This window comes from Triturus cristatus, chromosome 1_2, assembly GCF_964204655.1.
Source record: "Triturus cristatus chromosome 1_2, aTriCri1.1, whole genome shotgun sequence".
NCBI lineage: Eukaryota > Metazoa > Chordata > Amphibia > Caudata > Salamandridae > Triturus > Triturus cristatus.
Genome location: NC_140580.1, coordinates 86,971,407 through 86,990,582, shown reverse-complemented (window position 1 = coordinate 86,990,582; position 19,176 = coordinate 86,971,407). Strand labels below are relative to the sequence as shown.

General features: G+C 44.7%; 1 protein-coding gene across 11 annotated transcripts in view; it reads left to right on the top strand.

Moving 5' to 3' along the window:
- PLEKHA1 (pleckstrin homology domain containing A1) overlaps window positions 1-19,176 on the top strand; it is a 420,928-nt gene that overhangs the window by 267,327 nt on the left and 134,425 nt on the right. For all 11 annotated transcript variants that reach the window (XM_085602488.1, XM_085602477.1, XM_085602505.1 and 8 more), the window contains 2 exons: window positions 481-549; window positions 9,004-9,068. In XM_085602488.1, the coding sequence (XP_085458614.1) occupies window positions 481-549; window positions 9,004-9,068 (134 nt within the window). The remainder of the gene's footprint in view (window positions 1-480; window positions 550-9,003; window positions 9,069-19,176) is intronic.

Below are 19,176 nucleotides of genomic sequence, written 5' to 3'. Positions count from 1 at the left end.
AGCCTTTACAACAAGGTTTTTACCGCGTTTTGCCTTAACCACGCATTTTTTAGCTAGCATGTTTTTACTGCGTGTATGTTTTTGCAACGCCTGCCTTTACCACGCATTTACGGTAAGTTGGGGGTTATGGGGGGTCTCCCCCTACATACGCTGTAAATAAAAATACGGGGTTAAAAATGCGTGCTTAAGGCATGTGATGTATTTTCCAACGTTGTTCGATCGTACAACCCATTGTGAGATAAGTGGGAGACTAGAAAATATATGTTCACTACTTGATGGAGAAGGTAGGCTTGTGATAATTTAGGATGGGTCAGCATTAGAGGTTAAGGTACTAACAACAGGAAAATGGCCATTCTCTATGGGAGTTTCTAGTGATGTCTGCAAGACAGTGTTGAGGTTGGCAGTTGTGAAAAACAATATCAGCTGTTCTGTTCAATCCTACCCAGAAATATTTACAGATGTTTCTTTTCTCTTCTTCAGAGAAAGAACTGGAAGAGAAGATACTTTCAGCTCGATGACAACTTGATCAGCTACTTCAAAACCAGCACGGTACTGTCCTTTGTCTTAGCACAAATTTTTGAAACTTCAACAGCTTGATGTTTAATGTGGTTGTAGAGAGGAGGAATCTGAAAGAAGAGATGGAGGCAGAGAAACTGTAATCCTGAGGGCACTGATTGACATACTGTTATATGGAGCTTTATGTTCTAAATCCTTTCCACATATTTCGTGCCATGAATGGCAAAGCAGGAAATACTGACCGAAGTCAATCCTTTTTGCTATTTTTTCTCTAGGTCATTCTTTCTTCAGCTTGGTTAGGTTTTGCTTCAGTACTCCAACTGAGTCTTGTTCATAGAGTAATTGCAGTAGCTGACCCGTGTAACCTCTGTCTCTCTTGCTTGGGAAACTATTCTCTGATTCATGCCTTCATTCCGTGTGCTGCCTGTACATGCATCCTCCAGAACTAATTAAAGGCTCACCACTATTTGGGGTACAAAGAACCTTTCTGCCACCGAGCTAGCTGGTCCCCGCTCTTCTGTTGAAGTGCCAGGGCATGAGTCCACCCCTCGTCTCCCCACCTATCCTGGGGCCGGGGCATCTTCAACCTGATGAGACCATATTCTCAATCTCTTCATTCTATTCTTGAGCCGTCACCTCAGTCTGGAGGCCCTTTGGACCCCACGAAAGAGCACGATGTCGTGCTTATGACTCTGCCGGAGGGTTCACCCCCTGCTTCGGGTCGGCTTCCTGTGTCTGACACCTCAGCGACGTTGGTGCACACGTCGTTGAGGCTCCTGCCTTCGGCTCCTGCTTCTGGTCTGCTGACTTCAATGTCTGTGTTGGGCTCATAGTGGTACTGTCGACATCGAGGCATTGCCTTCTCAAGGTCGACTGGCTTGGCTACTGTGCCAATGGAAGAGCTGACCATCTCAGACTCCCTTCCTTTGGTTTTGATTTCTGAGAACCATGGTTGTGGAAGTACTGCTGACGGTGTGACGTGTCCCTCTCCCATTTCGGACAGGGTTACACCCCCTATGCAGTCTAGCTGCTTACTTGACTTGGGTGGTGCCAGTGGCTTAGATTCTTCTCCAGCTTGCTGTCTCCTTCTGATTTGGCTACTGAATCAAGTTCTGCTCGAGCAGACATGCTGAATCGAGTTTGTCATACTGGATTTACAACTTCCTTCTGTGGAATTGTCAACAGACCCTTTAGTTGTCATTCTACATCCTGACCAGTTGAGCCTTTACTTCCATATACTGACTGTCTTTTCAATATCCTGTTGGGTGCTTGTGCTAAATTTTAAACGGCTGCCTCTGGATCACTCTGTTTCTCACAGGCATCGCCAGGCCCCGGGATCCCTCCTGTCTCCTTCAACATCCCTCTACTAAAAGCTTTGTGGTTCAGGCTGCTTTAAGCACCCAAAATATTGATTTTCTCCCTTCTATCGCCCCGGAAAGAGAGACCAGGAGATTGGATGCTTGTGGTAGGCGTTTTTTTCTCTTCTAGCTCTGCCCTGTGCTCTCTGAATACTTCTTGTGTCCTTGCCTGCTATTTCCACAACTTGCAGGACTCAGTGGAACACTTCTTGCCCTCCCTTCAGGAAGAAGCCCGGAATGCTCTTGCTCCCCTGGTACAAGATGGACAATAGGTTTTTTAAACCCATTTTTATTTGTTTTTAGCATTTTTAAAACAAGTCGCATTGAAACCGATACAAGTCCCCCGATGGGGATGAAAGTCTGCACAACATATCAATGGCAGTACAGAAAGTCCTGTATAACCATGGGAAACAAGCCCTCATGGGAACTTTTTCATACCGAGCTCAAATCCCCCCCCCCTGCACCCCCCCCCCCCCCCTTCAAACCATTTATTCCACATTCTAGCATGATTAGCCAGACATCCCTGTGCTTCTTATACTGGTTTCTCATGCTGAGGTCACCCGTCTACCCCCTCTTCCACAGTGATAGCGTAGGGGGCCTGGAGGATTTCCATTGAGCTGCAGTATCCTGTTTGACCACCAGTAGGGCTGTCCCCAGTTATTCCCGGTCTGCCCGGTTCCCCCCCACGCCCTCCATCACCCCCAGCAGTACCATTAGTGGGGGAAGGCTCAAGCTCTAAACTTAGGATCAGTGAGAGTTCAGTGACCACTCTTCTCCAGTATCGCTGTATGTGAACACATTTGCAAGTCACATGGAAAAAATCATCGGGGGCCTGGGAGCAGCAAAAGCATGAGGGGTTGGGAATTCATTTTGCTCAGTATAGCCTGTCGGGAAAAATATATGCACAGTGTAGATAATAGGTCGGCACCAGACGCAGCCACGATGAGATGGCCAGCACCTTCAGAGCGTCTCTCCAATCTGCTTCCTGTAGCAGGCCGAGTCAACCCTCCTAACAACCTTTAAGCGTTGTTAAAGTGTGTGGGACGTAAATAATGAGCTTCCGATATATTTGGGATACTCCCGCTTTACCCAATGTTCCCATTGTAATTTTCACTTCTAGTGAACTATATTCTGGGATTGATGTGTCGGGTGGGGGAACATGCACCCATATTGCATGGTGTAGTTCTAGGTACTTATGGAATTGGGTTCCTGACAGGGAGTAGGCTTGCTGGAGTTTTTGAAAGGAAACTATGTGGGAACCCTTCCAGACATCTCCCAGGAGTGTGATACTGATGGTGTCCCAGCTTCAGAACCCCTCCAGGGATGGTGTCACCCTCAGCCATGCCATAAGGGGGTTTACTGTGTAAGCGTGGCCCACCTCCCTGTGTGTCGGCGGACTGCCCTCAACTGCCCAAACACCAGCTGGGTCACCTCGGGGAGCATAGTGCAAATCGTGCAACCTTATAGCATTGCAAGGATTTGGGTAAAGTCGAGTCTACTCTGTTCCAGTTTGTAAGCTGGATCCGACCAACAGCTTCACAGTCTTTGGTTAACGACCAGTAGATCAGATGCCAAATAGTATAAGTAGTGGTTGGATGCTCCCAATCCACTAGCGTAGAGGGCTTTTTGACCGGTCCCGAACGCTAGCCATGGCCGTGAGTATTAGAGGAAGGGAATGCCATTCCCAACTACAACATTAGGGGTGCCTTGGATTCAGCTGATACAGCTTCCAAGGGAGTGTCTCTGGGATCAAGCCAGAGGTCAACAACATCTTATCAACCTGCCCTTCGACGGTTAACACCTATTCAGCCCGCGAGTTGATGAGATGTGAAAAAAATAAAGGAGGACACCAATACCCCTAAGTCTATAGATTCCCTTGAAGACCCTTCCACCAGAGTCTTCTTTTGGAGGCAACAAACGAGGGCTGATTCCAAGACCACATTCCGAGAACCAACCCAGTTCTATCAATGGGGTTACTACAAAGAGGGAGGTAGAGGTTGCACATTGGGCACCTTTAGAGGGAACAGCTCAATGTGTCAGGGCAGAGGGACACCTGCCCAGAGAGTCTGTACCTCAGAGAATTGACTTGCCCTATATACTCCAATAACACTACACCTGTCAGTGGGAGACTGCAGGGATTTCTGGGAGAAGATCAGCAGAGAACGGTGGGTTCTATCCATCATCGGGCGCGGCTCTGGCCTCAAGCTAATTTCAACCCCGTGAAACAACCTATTGCGCACCCACAACCTCAGCCCAGAACACCTTCCTCTAGTACATTAAGAGTTTCAGACGGTCCTAAAAGGGATCATGGAGCCAATGCCCCTTCAACACCGGGGGCAAAGGTGTCTACTATCTGTATTTCCTCGCCCTCATAAAGGTTGGCTCCTTCAGTCCCATCCTTGATATCAGGCCTCACAACAGATACATCCTGTGAGAAAATTTCCACATGGTCACCCTACAGGATGTCAGCCCCCTGCTGCAGCAAGTCAACATCCTGGCCTCATTAGACTTGAAGAATTTCCATTTTCACATCCCAATCCATCCGGCTCATCTGTGCTACTTGTGCTTTCTGCTAAATGGTGAGCCCTATAAATGTGTTACCCTTCAGAGTCACCATGGCTCGAAGGGTTTTCACCAAATGTCTAGCAGTGGTAGCTACCCATCCTCCCCTACCTCAACCACTGACTGATCAAGAGCCCAAGCAGACACAACTGCTGAGCCCACACCCAAGCTGCAATCTCTTCTACACAGCCTGAGATTTACAGTCGGTGCCACCAAATCTCATCAAAAGCCACTTCAGGTTCAACCCTTCCCGGGGTTAGTTCCTAAAGTCTGTCCTAGGCAAAACTAACTCTAGCGACCAGACGGTGGTAGCATTCCATCAGCTTCTGCTTCTTTTTCAGCCACTCCGTCCTTTTCACAGTTCAAACAGTAATGCTCCTCCTGGGTATAATAGCCTCATGCATAACCATAGTCACTCGCGCAAGGCTACATATGCTCCCACTTCAAAAGTGTCTTTCAGATTAGTGGTCACAAGCCGACTGTCACTGACAGGACCTAGTTCTGATAAGGATCAAACCTATCACTCAATGCAGTGGTGGTGCGCCACAATCTGTTGAGGGGTAGTTCCTTCATGGACCCTGTTCCTCGTGTGACCAGCACTACGGACACATCACTCGCTGGATGGGGGAGGGCGCATCTGAATGACTTGACAGTCCAGGGACTGTGGCAACCTCATCAACAGGTTCTCCACATCAACCATCTGAAACTGTTAGCCATGCACCTAGCCTGCAAAACTTTTCTCTCTGAACATTCAGAGGGAAGTGATCCTTGTGCGGACCGACAACATGACCGCCATGTTTTACGTACAAAAGCAAGGTGGCACACATTCTCCTCAATTGTCAGCACTATCGCAACAAATTTGGCAAAGTTCAGTCCACCACCAAGTACACTTAGTGATGGACTATCTCCCTGGGTGGACACCAACTTTGTAGACCTACTCAGCTGAATGCAGCAACAAGTCAATGTGTATGAACTCCACCTGCAAGTTCTACTTCCTTCGGTGGGGACCCCAGGCAGACTTTTTCGCCCTATGCAAAAAAGCAAAATATCCAAACTTTGCCTCCAAATTTCCATACCTGCAGTCCACTGGAAATGCTCTGTAGGTAAACTGATCAGGGATCTTTCCATACACTTTTCCTCCTCTCCACATCTACTATGCGTGGTAAGGAAACTCCAGCAAACATCCCTCCTGAAATGTCAATTGCCTTATACAAGAAGCTCACCAACAGGCAGGATCTTCTGAGACAAAATCAAGGCAGGGTAAAACACCCAGACCTCAGGCAGCTCAAGCTAGTGATTTGGCTCATGAGGTCCTATATTTTGGTTACCTAAACTTACTTCAAGAGTTCATGGATATACTGAAGGAAGCCGGCTGACCTATCACACACGTCCTATGATGCTTAGTGAAATCAGTTTGTCAACTACTGTATCCTGAGCCACATAAACACTCTCATACCTTAAATACAAGACAACATTTGCTCCTTCCTAAACCTGCAAAAGTCAGGATTAGCCTACATCTTGAGTCGGCTGCACTTAGCTGCTATTGCTGCATATGTGCAGAACAGTGAACACCTCTCACTCTTCAAGACCACTGTTATTAAGGCCTTTATCCCATCTAGAGTGCGAACAGCCTCAGTCTGGAATATGAATATTGTACTCAGCACTCATGAACCACTGCATTCTTGCCTTTTGCAGTTCCTCTCCTGAAAGCTCACCTTTCGAGTAGCAATGACATCCCATAGGCGTATTAGTGGGCTACGGGCCCTTGCACTACTGGAACCATTAATCCAGGTCCATAATAACAGGGTGGTTCTTAACACCAACCCCAAGTTCCAGCCTAAGGTGGTCTCCTCATTCCACCTTAACCAAACAATTGAGCTCCTGGTCTTCTTTCCACAGCCTGACTTAGTAGCTGAGAGAGCACTTCACACACTTGAAATCAAGTGTGCTGTCATCTATTGTATAGATTGGACTAACTCCTTTTGTAAAACACAGTAGCCCTTTGTTGCCTTTGCACAGCCTCATAAATGACACCATGTATCTAAGGTAGGTATTGCCTGGTGTATTGTTAAAAACATTCAGACATTAAGGACTTTAATAGGACTATACGCATAGATGACATCTGCTAAACTACCACATATTCCACTCCGAAGACCTTCAAAAAGTATTATTGTGTGGATATTCTTACAAGGCAATAAGCTAGTGTTGGTCAAACTGTCCTGAGGTCTCTGTTTCAGACCTTGGCACTATCCACCGGATAGCCATTGCTAAGGAGAGTGCTGCTTTACAGTCAATACAGAGCATGTGATTCTACAGCCACTCGTGCTACGAATGGATTATGTTACCCTTTAAGCACCAGTGTATTGCATGTAGTGATATAGATTCAAATGTGCCCACCCTCTTTCTCGGAATCCAGTGTTTGCTACAAATATCTTCAACCTACAGAATTATTTATATTACACACACGGACACCGTCATATCCTATCAATCTTAACAATAGAGTCAGTGCCCATGCACATTTACTACCAGAGGAGGAGTCGCTAAGATCGTGTAACTTGAAAGACATCTTCGAAGAAAAACAGGGTGCAACAGTCTGAGTCCAACAGTAGATGGCAGGAGCATGCAGAGCATATAAATAATAATACCAGCATTTGTAAAGCGCACAGCTACCTCAGGCGAGGTGTCCTGGTGCTGGGGACCGTCTGGAAGATTAGGCGAGCTATTGTCCAGAGTCACAAGGTGCTGGGCTAACCAGCCGCTGGCGCCGGGGATCGAACCTTGAGCCCCCGTGTTCTGGAGTCAGCCACCCTGCTTACAACATAAGTAACATAATCCTTCTGGGTGCACATAGCATGATTATAGAGTTTTATGCCTTCATTGTGTCCAAAGTAGCCTTTGGAAATCCCAGGCTACATTAAGACTGGTGGAAAGATAGTTTCATACAGTGCCAACATTATTTCTGGTGGCGATATGCCTGGCTCCATGTATCTGCCAATGTTCCTACAGACCAGATCCTTTGAATTGAATTAGCAGGGGGATAAGTTAATTGAGAATCGCAAGAGCATATTTTTTCAGCGTGAACTGGTGAGGTCAACGATTAGCTGGGATGCACCTTAAAAAACTCTAAAAACATTCAAGTAAGCTACAAAGAGTAGTAGAAAGGAATTAAATTGTGTGGGATTTGCTTGTCGGTGCTGCATACGTTGAAAAACGGAAGCAAGTTACCATCCACGTATTGGAATCCCTCCAGTGCTGCATCCAGGATTGAAAGTTTTTGATGCAGCTAATCCAATACAAGTATATATTTCAGCAATTGTGACATACTTGAGTAACTCTGTTGACAAGTTCTTTGTTGAGAAGGAAGAATACAGTGAAACTCCATTTGATGGCTTACTCATCTAGCTTTCCGTTAGGTATTTGGCTCCTCTTGGTTTTATTCATGCATAAGCTCTCATATTCCATAGCGTCTTGTGACATTGACCTAGTTACTTTACCTGAAAGGCCGAATTTCTGGTGCAAGCTTTCTACGTCAGAATAGTTAAGTCTGCATGTTTTGGCTTAAGCGAGACTTGCATATGAGCTCCTGTAAGAACATGGTTCTTCTGCCATATTATTGTTTGATTCAAAGGTAGTAACAAACTTGCATCTGACCTAGTAAATATACCTTACAGTCATCTGTAGATCACATGCCTCCTCTGTTGTGGCGTTATCACATCAGCTTGATTTCTCCACAGGGTGTAAAATTTCTATTTGTAGGTAGTAAGCTCTTTCCAAGCTCTAGCTCATCCATTTTATACTTATGGGATACTTACCACTGTCATTCAAGTGACAAAAGCACCCTTGACAGATGTATCATTCTTTTAATGTTATGTCATTTAAAGACTTCTTTGCTCCACTGATACTTTACTCTTACTCCACCAGACCAAAGTCCGTATCAGTGGTTCATAAAAGATATACCCATTGCAGATAGCTGTATAAAAATAAGCTGTATTTTATTTTCACGCATTGTTATTTTCATGCATCTTCTAGGAAGGATATACTTTTTAACAAAGAGTTTATATGTAGCCTATGTGCTAAGTCTGGTTGGGCATGTGCTGTCCCCCACCCTCCACCCGCTAGTATTTAAAAGTTGTGAAAACAGATTTCCATTTTCTGAAATTAAGAACAGTAGGATGACTAGATAAGGAAATAACTACCTCCATAGTGACTGTGCTAGTCCATCCTTGTGAGCCATTTTTCACAATATGCTCCTCTTCATGCCACTGTGAAGTGTGCTACCCTTTAACCAAGTATGTTGAAACTGGAACGTTGTGGGAAAAGTTAGTAATGCATGTCTACATATCATGGGTTGTGGTGTAGAAAAAAGTGTGTCCATCTAAACTGTTTTAAGTGACTGCTTTCTTTAAGCTGGTACTGTCCACAGTTGCAAACAACTAGAAAGGGGCAGAATAGGACTACAAGTGCCCTAATCATCATGAACTTTTTTTCCCTTTATTTGGTTACGTGTTTTCAAGCATGAAGACCTGAAGAGCCCAATAATTGTATTTGTCTGTCTCCTTTCCTATAGGACAAGGATCCTCTTCGGTCGATACCACTCAAGGAGGTGCAAAAAGTACAGGAGTGCAAACAGAGGTGAGATGCCACATTCTAAAGTTATATTTAGAGTATGGCTGCAGGTGGAGTCCACTTATTCAAATGCTCTTGTAAGCCTCTCTGTTATAAGCATACTTTTGTATTTAGAGCTCCTGTTTTAAATTGTTTCCCTATTGAGACCTTCTCCATATAGTCCCTAATCAGATTTCCATTGAAGCTCTTTCCACTTATCAGAATTTTCTTACAAGCTCATTATTCTCTGTACTCATGTTACAAACATGTGTTTTCAGAACTCCTGTTGTAAGAATGTTCCTCTGATCAGTGCAATAGTCACAATTTTCAAAAAACTCTTGAGGGTGGCCGCTAATTCTGCAGAAGTTTGCCTTAGTACTGTATCATTTGCCTTGTAAAATATTTTTCACATGGTCCCTATCAGAGTTTTAATATATTCCGCTTAGTACTTCCACCAGTGTACCATTAGTTTACATATATTTTCCTTTCAAAAATTCTCCTGTATATATGTACTTATTTGATAGTGTCTCATTATTGGAAATGTGCCCTTTCTGTAGGGTCACTATGGTTTTTTGCCTTTTTATATTTTTCCCGAACTCTGTTTTTGCTGGCTGTAGAACATTTTACCCCTGTGCATTTTCATTGTAGCAAGTCTAGCTTTTCCATCAGGAAACACTTTGATGCAAAAGCATAGGTATTACAAATCCAATTAAATGGTGAAGTTAGATTTTGTTTCTGAATACTAATGGAAAGTCACTTAGTTACCTTTGCCCTGCCTGAAGTCCTTGGAAGCTAACTCTGCTTTGTCCCTTCTGCTAGCCAGTAGTTGACATTTCAGGGGTGTGAATGAGGTGTGAACTTGCTCCCAAGGAAAAAACAGTAGGGTGACTTGATTGGTCAGATATCAACCCTCTGAACCTAACAGAATATGCACGGGGACTGGGGGGATCCTTTTTGACATTAAATTGTCAAGTCCTGCTTGAATATAATTTCCTGCTTGACACTTCTGCTGGGGCATTTCATATGACACTTGAGGTGCACTTCAAAGAGGCCTCCTCTGTCACAGGCAAATGTTAGCTGGCACTTAGGCAGAGGCTTTCTGTTGTCTCGCCAACACGGCAGGCCCCAATTACAGTGGGCCTCTTTTTTCCCCAACAAAATATTATTGATTTTCAAAAAGAAAAGCCCAACAAGGCCCTGAAGTCCGTAATTAGGAAGCAATATGTATAACAATATTTTGGGGGCACCTGATCTCCTCACCCACGTTCACCCAAACATGTTTTCTTTGCTGAATGTACTTTCCTCTGTGAAGCTAATAATGCATTATCTTTTGCATATTAGTTTGGCTGATAGCCAATATCCGTTTCCCTTTTCTAGGTAGTGAGTTGGAGAGACCATAGAGATTTGGGGCCACCATACACAAAGTTCTTCTCAAATATTTCACCAGGGGTTGCCACATCTCTTCATAATCATGCCCCAATTTGTTAAGCCACCAGTTTAATTTCTCAATGGTCAATAGTGCCCAGAGCTTACCTTCCCATTCTTGTATAGTTGGGATAATGGGAGATTTCTTTTGGTGCAATTAATTGTTTTGCTGGCAATGTAAAGTTTATCAGTCTCCAATATACCTTATTAGGTGTCTTTTCTCAGTTGGTCTAATGTCAAGTATAATGGTAGCAGTGCATATCCCACCACCCTCTTGACATGACTGAGGGTTTCTTTAAAAAAATTGTTAGTCTGGGCCAAGCCCACCTTACATGCAACAAATCTCCCACTTGCCCATACAGTTACCAACAAAGTCTGTCTTACCAGACATGTGTTTCAGTTTTACTGCTGTGACATGCCAGCCCATCATGATTTTATATAACAGTTCTCTATCTGCACACTTCAACAGAATGATGGGAAGTCAGTCCAAAGCTTTTGCTATTGGTTTACCAAAATGTGGATTCCCAAAGCATCCAACCACTTCCTTGTATAAGTTTACTCCAGGGTGGTGTCCACATCTGTTAAACTGTGGGAAATTAGATATAAAGCCTTTGGTTCCCTCGTACATGGTGAAAAGTTTCTCCCAGGATGTTAATGGTCTAATTTCTGCCGCTTTATTCTCTGGGTGAAGGGCCCAGTGTAGTAGTTGAAAATAATGCACGCTGCCAGCTTCCTATAGCTTATACTCATGAAAAAAACCACTACATTCTGCATCCTCCTTCTGTCCAGAGTTCATGTATGGGGATGGGCAGGTGGTCAGCCTTTGATTATTCTCATAACAGAGTTCCACATTTCTAACATTAGCTTCAACATTTGATTAGTAACATACTGTGGGCCTCTATGCTTTAGCTAGGGGCATAACTCACCATCGCCGCATCCATATTGATCCAGTGGCATTTGGTCTTGTATCGGGACCACTCAAATAGGATCTGGGGGTGAGATGCCTGATAATATTTCTTAATATCAGGTAGCCCCAGCCCACCCAAGCATCTGTTTGCCTTCTTTATTTTCCTTAAGTGTTGCACTTTCCTGCCATCCCATATAAAGGTATCAGTGGCTTTCTGTAGATTCCACCATATCTCAATCCTGGAGTTTTACTGGAAGTGGCAGGAAAAAGTGGAGCAATCTAGGTAGCAGATTCTGCCTATCACCTGCTAATCTGCCCAGCCAGGATCAAAATAAATAACGCCCTTTATGTAGATCATTTATAATGGCATGGAGCAGTTTAGAAGAGCCTTCAGGCATACATTAATCAGTGCCTTGGCCAAATGCAAGGGAGTCCCAGCTGAAAGTTGTCTTTAACCTCTGGGGAAATGTCCACCCGAAGCATCTCAGACTTTTCAAGATTCACCTTGAAGCCAGAGACTTTCTCACAAGTTTCCAAATCTCCATAGCGCTGGGAATAGAACGTTCAGGTACTGCCAGGGTAAATAAGGCATTGTCAGCGAACAAGTGTATTTTATGCTTCTTGCCCCCTGAAAGACATCCCCTCAAAATCTGGATGTTATGTGGTAGTGGCCGCCAAAGTATCAGTTGCCAAGACAAATTAGAGGTGCTGCGTCCCTTTCTGCGACACCGTTTGTAGCTAGCTGCTATTCTAGTAATCTTGTTGGGGCGCTGCTATTCTAGTAATCTTGTTGGGGCGCAGGCTGATTTCCTTTAGAACTTTAACAAGTAATACCCAGCTAACTCTGTTAAGGGCCTTTTTCAGCATCTAATGACAGGACAGCAAGGTGAATTCTTCCAAAGTGGGCTTTTTTTATTTGGCGCAGAACACAACAAATGTTGCCTACAGCCTGTCTTAATGATACAAAGCATGACCAATCGGGATCAGTAGGTTAAGGCATATGTGGTATCAGCCTACTAGCCAATACATTCGTGAAGATTTCTTTATCAGAGTTTAGGAGAGCTAAAGCTTTATATGCCTCATGTTTATTTACAGGTTTACCTGATTAATGGATGAGTGATATTTTCTGTCACCGTTAGAGAATGTAAGAAGGAATTAAACCACAACACTAAGTGTCAGTCCAGGTCAGATTAAAATTTCTTGTAAACCTATTAGTTAACCCATCTGGGCCTGATGCCTTAACAAGATGAAAATTGGATATAGCTCTCAAGACCTCCTATCCACTTCCTCGATAGAAACCGGACCTTCATAATAGAATACCACATAGTATATTCTCTAAAGGCTCCTATTTAGTCAAGCTTCCTGCTGAGAGTGTGACCTTAGTTCCCTTTAAGTGTTGCAATTTTCCTTTTAGCTACCTGTTGTCTTAGCCTTCTTTTCAGTCGTGAACCATTCATGTTGGCTTGTTCACAGAATCTTTGTGGCAAATATAATAGGGCTTTTTCTGATTTTTATGTGGCCAGAAGAGTGATCTGACTGTTTAGCGAGGTCATCTTTCAAAGGGCCTTCAAGGTACCTGTGAATCTCTGATGCTCCATTGCAACTTTCAGCTTTGTTTGAAGACCACCTTAAAGGTGCCCCATACTGTATTTGGGGGAACCTTGCCCAAAATCTTTTTCACCAAAATATTGTGTGATCATTTCCCTCAGAGTTTTTACACAAAGTCGATCTTTGAGTAAGGCTGTATTGAGTTTCCACTACGGTCTTGATGTCTATCCCATTCCAAGGTCAACATAGCATGATTTGAGACTGCGATTGTACTGTGTGTGATGGAGATTTTTGCCTCCACCAAGGCTTGGGTACCCCATGTTAAAAGTCGATCCATGAATAGAAGAAGATAAATTTCCTCCCATCCAGGTATTTAGCTCTACATAAATAAATCAGTTCTAGGCATCTAGTATCCCACCCAGAGAACGTTATTTGGATCACAATTTCTTATTTCAGTCAAAAGGTTAAGTATATAATGCTCTTGTCCTTGGTTAAGAACGTAGAAGTTAAGTATGTTCAGGCCAGTTCCCTTGTGTCTACCCTGTAAGTATATATATCAGCCATCTGTAGAATCTTGGTGTACCTTGAGGGTATCGTACTGAAAGTCTTTGTGCATCTCAGTCATGACCCTCCGCTCCTCCTTGGTATTCACTGCTTTATAGTACTGGCCAGGGTAGAGTACATGGCTCATAAACTATGTATCAGAGGATTTCAGGTGGACCCCTTGCAGACACACCACATCCTGGAGAGCCTGTCTAATTCTTCTCAATTTTTTTCTGGTGCTTAACCAGAGAGTAAATTGCTAAATACTAATTGTAAGACCTTCGCACCAAAAAACACATAGTGACCTATCCGTCTTCCAACTGGAGTTCTGTCCATCCCCCTCTGACTCTCTCCCCCCAACCTCTCCTACCCACACCCTCTTCCAAATTGTTCATACCGGGGAAGGGGATAGATGCATCTCTAAAGCGATGATGAGTCATGATGTAACCTGCCATTCTGCCCCCCTGACCGCCATCCATGGCAATGTTTAATACTTTTGCAAGAAACATATCGAAACTAAAAAGAAACTATGCCCAATAAATCTGTAACATAATGTTCAAGGCAATATGAGCTGCAGAATTCATACTTTTGCATATATCGCCATCTGGTGTTGGGCTCGGATGCTTGCACATTGTTGCTGTCTTGGAAGAAGTCTTTTGTAGTCACGAGATAGGTGACTCCTCCCTTGGACGATAGTGCGCATGGGCATCGACTCCATCCTCAGATTGTGTTTTTCCCCCATCGGGTTCAGATGAAACTTCAGCGCTTCGGTTCTGTACCATGTTTTCCAAACCATTTAGACGCGCAAACTCGATATTGTTCGCGTACGCGTGCCTTTCGACGCACTAACTCAAATACTCGATTCACGTCGTCGACGTGGGCCGCTGGGCCTATCGACGCCAGTCGGGGCTACAGCTAATGGAAAGGACTCCATTCAAAAAATGCCCCCAGTGTGGAGCTAAATTCCCACACAGCGACCACAAGGTCTGCAACCTTTGTCTCTCGCCCGAGCACGAAGAGAAAAATTGCCAAGCCTGCGCCTCTTTCCGGTCCAAGAAGACTATTTGTGATCGCCGGGCTCGACAACACGTTATGGCGCAACAGGCTGCACCGGTGCCAGAAGACCTCTTCAATGAAGGCCCCGACGTTCCAGAGGCTGAGGATTCGGAGGATCTCGACATCGTATCCGAAGCAGATTACTCCGATGACCGCATCACTCCAGGTCAACGAGTGAGTACAACTGCCCCTGCCCCAACCCCACCCGAAAAAAAGAAGGCTCCGGTCAAGACTTCGCCTGAAGGCCTTAGTCGCGACCAAAAGAGAACTTCAGCAGCCCCGCCTCTGGGGCCGGCTCCGAAGATAAAGGAAAAGCCTTCCGGCGGCTCAGGACCGAGCCAGCCGCACGTCAGTGTCACAAAAACACCGTTGGCGCCGAAACCGGGAACATATCCCGCTGTCTCCAAAAAGGCCTCGACGCCAAGCACTTCGGCACCGAAAGAACAAAAGACCTCGGATCCAAAGACACCTCGAAAACCTTCTGATCCGAAAAAGATTTCGGACTTGACACCAAAGCCGAAGGACCCAAAAACCCCTTCAAAGACTCCAGAACAGAAATCTAAACCACTTACAGAACCCAAAAAATCGTCGTCGAAAGCACACACCAGCGAGGAAGAACTGTTTCTACCAGATCCCATCGATCCGAAACAGAAAACACTGCATGTGGACCCTAAAACAGGTCATATAGTCAGTATCCCTACGAACAAGAGAGAATTGGACAGCCCACACATTCCTGAGGTGCCTGTGAAGAAAAAGGACTGTGCAACTTCACCATTAAGACCCTCTTCTCCTGTTCTTCCGCACAGATCGTTTTAAATTGTTAGATAACATTTTATGTGTATTAAGTTATTCAGATTTTTAAATCTTGGTAACTATGACACTAAAAAGTAGTATTCAATGGAAGATTAAGTTTAATATATATATATATATATATATATATATATATATATATATATATATATATATATATATATTTTTTTTGTACATTGTAACGATTTTAAGTAATCATATACAATAAACTATTTGACTTGACTTGACTGTTCTTCCTACTAAGCCTTTCTCTCCTCCAAAGTCTCCTATACTTCCTCCATACACCCCACCACCACAGGATGAGGATGACCTAGGGGGTGGGGGTGGAAATAATGACCCTTTCAGTAATCCTGATGATGACACTGACATACCACAGGACACATGGGACGACTACAATGACCCTGTAGATCCTCCAGACCTTCCTGATCCAGAGGCATACCCAACCAGGCCATCTCCCCCAGATGACAGCATTGGCTTTAGTCAGCTCATTAATAGAGCTGCCCAATATCATGGCGTGCAAATGCATTCAGATCACACAGAGGAAGACTTCCTCGTAGACACTTTTGCAAGTCACAAAGGACAGTACATACATTAGCCATGCTGAAAGGTGTCATCTTACATGCTCCAGACATCTTCAAAGACCCTGTCAGGACCAGGATTCTCAATCCTCGGATTGGTAAAATATATTAACCTACCCCTAATGATCCCACATACATTAAAGTCCAGCTTCTCTTAGATTCCCTGGTAGTGACCAATGCTAGGAAGCGGGCCAACTCACAGACCTCCGGTGATGCTCCACCTCCAGACAAAGAGTCAAAATTGCTAAACGCATCAGGCAAACTAGTTGCCTCCCAGGCAGCTAATCACTGGAGGATAGCTAATGAACAAGCATTACTTGCCAGATACGGTAGGGCTCACTACGACAAGCTTGAGGGCCTAATGCAACATTTGCCTGACCAATACAAGGCCAAAGCCAATGATTTGATTCAGAAGGGCAAGTTAATAACAAACGCATCCATTAAATGTGCCCTCGATGCAGCAGACACTGCATCTGTATCAATCAACACTAGTGTGTTATTGCGAAGGCATGCATGGTTGCTCATTTCTGGGTTCAAACAAGAAGTGCAAACTACTATCCTGAATCAGTCGTTCAATCAGGAACAACTTTTTGGCCCTGCTGTAGACACAACCTCAAAGAAAATGAAAAAAGACACTGAGACTGCAAAATCCATGGGAGCATTACAGTCTCCATTTACACGAGGCTCCTTTCGTCGCTCCTTTTATAGGGGCGCATCCAAGACCATCAGTACAGACACTGCTTCCTCCTCCTACAAAAGTCCCACACAGACATCCCCCAACAAGGGATATTTCAGAGGTGGGTACAGGGGAAATAACAAAGGGAGAGGCAGAGGTAACAATACTCACACCTACCCCACTAACAAACAGTGACTTCCCCCCACTACCTCCAGACCATTCCACTCCGGTCGGAGGGAGACTCTCACCTGTCTGGAATTCCATCACTACAGACAAGTGGCTAAGACAAACTATCCAGTATAGTTACTGCCTGGAACTTACTGCAACTCCCCCCAACATACTGCCCAAACAGCATCCCATGTCCACAGAGCATCTAACACTCCTCAAGCAGGAAGTTCTCTCACTGCTTCAAAAGCATGCAATAGAACTAGTTCCCCTAGAACATTAAGGGACAGAAGTTTACTCCCTATATTTTCTAATCCCCAAAAAGGACGGTACTCTTAGCCCCATACTGGACCTCAGACCTCTCAATTTCTACATAGTCATATCACTTTCACATGATCACTCTTCAACAAGTCCTTCCACTGCTTCAACAAGGCAACTTCCTTGCCACATTAGATCTCAAGGATGCCTACTTCCATATTCCCATACACCCTGCTCACAGGAAATATCTAAGATTCACAGTGGACGGCCAACACTATCAGTTCAAGGTTCTCCCATTCGGAGTAACCACAGCACCCAGGGTCTTCACCAAGTGTCTCGCAGTAGTAGCTGCACACTTGCGAAGACAATAGATCCATGTATTTCCATACCTGGTCGACTGGCTGATAAAAGCCAAGTCACACAGTCAGTGTGTTCATCACACTCACCAAACAATTCTACTGTTACACCACTTGGGGTTCACAATCAACCACGCCAAGTCAAATCTACAGCCCTCCTACCTACATCAGTTTCTAGGGGCCACAATATACACTTCCAAAGCTCTAGCATACCCCAATTCAGCCAGGATAGCCAGTATGCATCCCTCATCACAAAATTTCAACCCCAACACTCCCTTCCAGCTCGAGTGTTTATGCAGCTCATAGGAATGATGGCCTCTTGCATTTTCATAGTACCTCACGCAAGACTTCAGATAATCCCCTTACAAGAATGCTTAGCATGTCAGTGGAATCAGGCTCAAGGTGAACTTACAGATCTGGTGCTGGTGGACAGCCGCACACATCACTCTCTGCAGTGGTGAAACACACACAACCTTTCCAGAGGGTGGCCGTTCCTAGAGCCAATTCCACAGATAGTGCTAACAGCGGACGCATCACTCACCGGCTGGGGAGCCCATCTCCTAAACCACACAATTCAGGGCAAGTGGACCACTCAACAAAAAGTGCTCCACATCAATCACCTAGAATTACTAGCAATATTTCTAGCGTTAAAGTCGTTCCAGGCACATCTCCTCAACAAGACTGTCCTGGTCCGCATGGACAATATGACCGCAATTTATTACATACAAAAACAAGGAGGAACACACTCTTTGCAGCTGTCTCACCTAGCACAAAGCATATGGAGATGGGCCATTCCACAAAATATTTATATTCTGGCAGATCATTTTCCAGGAGTGCACAATCAGATTGCGGATCTGCTAAGTCGTCGGACACAGCAGATCCACGAATGGGAACTTAATCCTCAAGTTCTTCAATGATTTTTCCACATTTGGGGCCACCCAGACATAGATCTGTTCGCCACACACGCAAACGCAAAATGCCCAACCTTCGCCGCCAGGTTTCCACACCCATTGTCCAAGGGCAGTGCAATATGGATGAACTGGTCAGGCAGATTTGCGTACGCTTTTCCGCCACTCCCACTCATTCCGCTAGTAGTACGCAGGCTCAAGCAACAGTCTCTCAAGATGATCCTAGTTTCTCCCACATGGGCACGGCAACCATGGTTCACAACACTCCTCGAAATCTCAGTAGTTTCACACCAAACATTGCGTCTCTCCCCAAAACTGCTGACGCAGAACCATGGACAGATAAGGCGCCCAGATCCAGCACAACTGAATCTAGCAATCTGGCTCCTGAAGTCCTAGAGTTTGGTTACCTTAACCTCCCACCGGACTGTATGAACATTATCAAAGAAGCCAGACGCCCTACTACTAGAGCTTGCTATGCAGCCAAATGGAAACGATTCGTCATTTACTGCAATCACAACAAGATTGACCCGCTAGATGCTTCAATTCAGACCATCATTTGCTATTTACTGCATCTACAAAGATGTAATCTAGCATACTAATCCATAAGATTACACCTGGCTGCCCTTGCCGCCTACCTGCAAAACAGACAACATGTCATTGTTCAGAGTACCTGCTATCAAAGCTTTTATGGAAGGCCTTAAAAGGATACTTCCTCCCACACTGCCACCCTCTCTGTTGTGGAATCTAAACATTGTCTTTACTAGGCTCATGGGTCCTCCATTTGAACCTCTACACAAACGCGAACTGCAGTTCCTTACATGGAAAGTAACTTTCCTTGTGGCAATCACCTCTCTCAGGAGAGTAAGTGAGATCCAGGCTTTAACCATACAAGAACCAGTCCTACA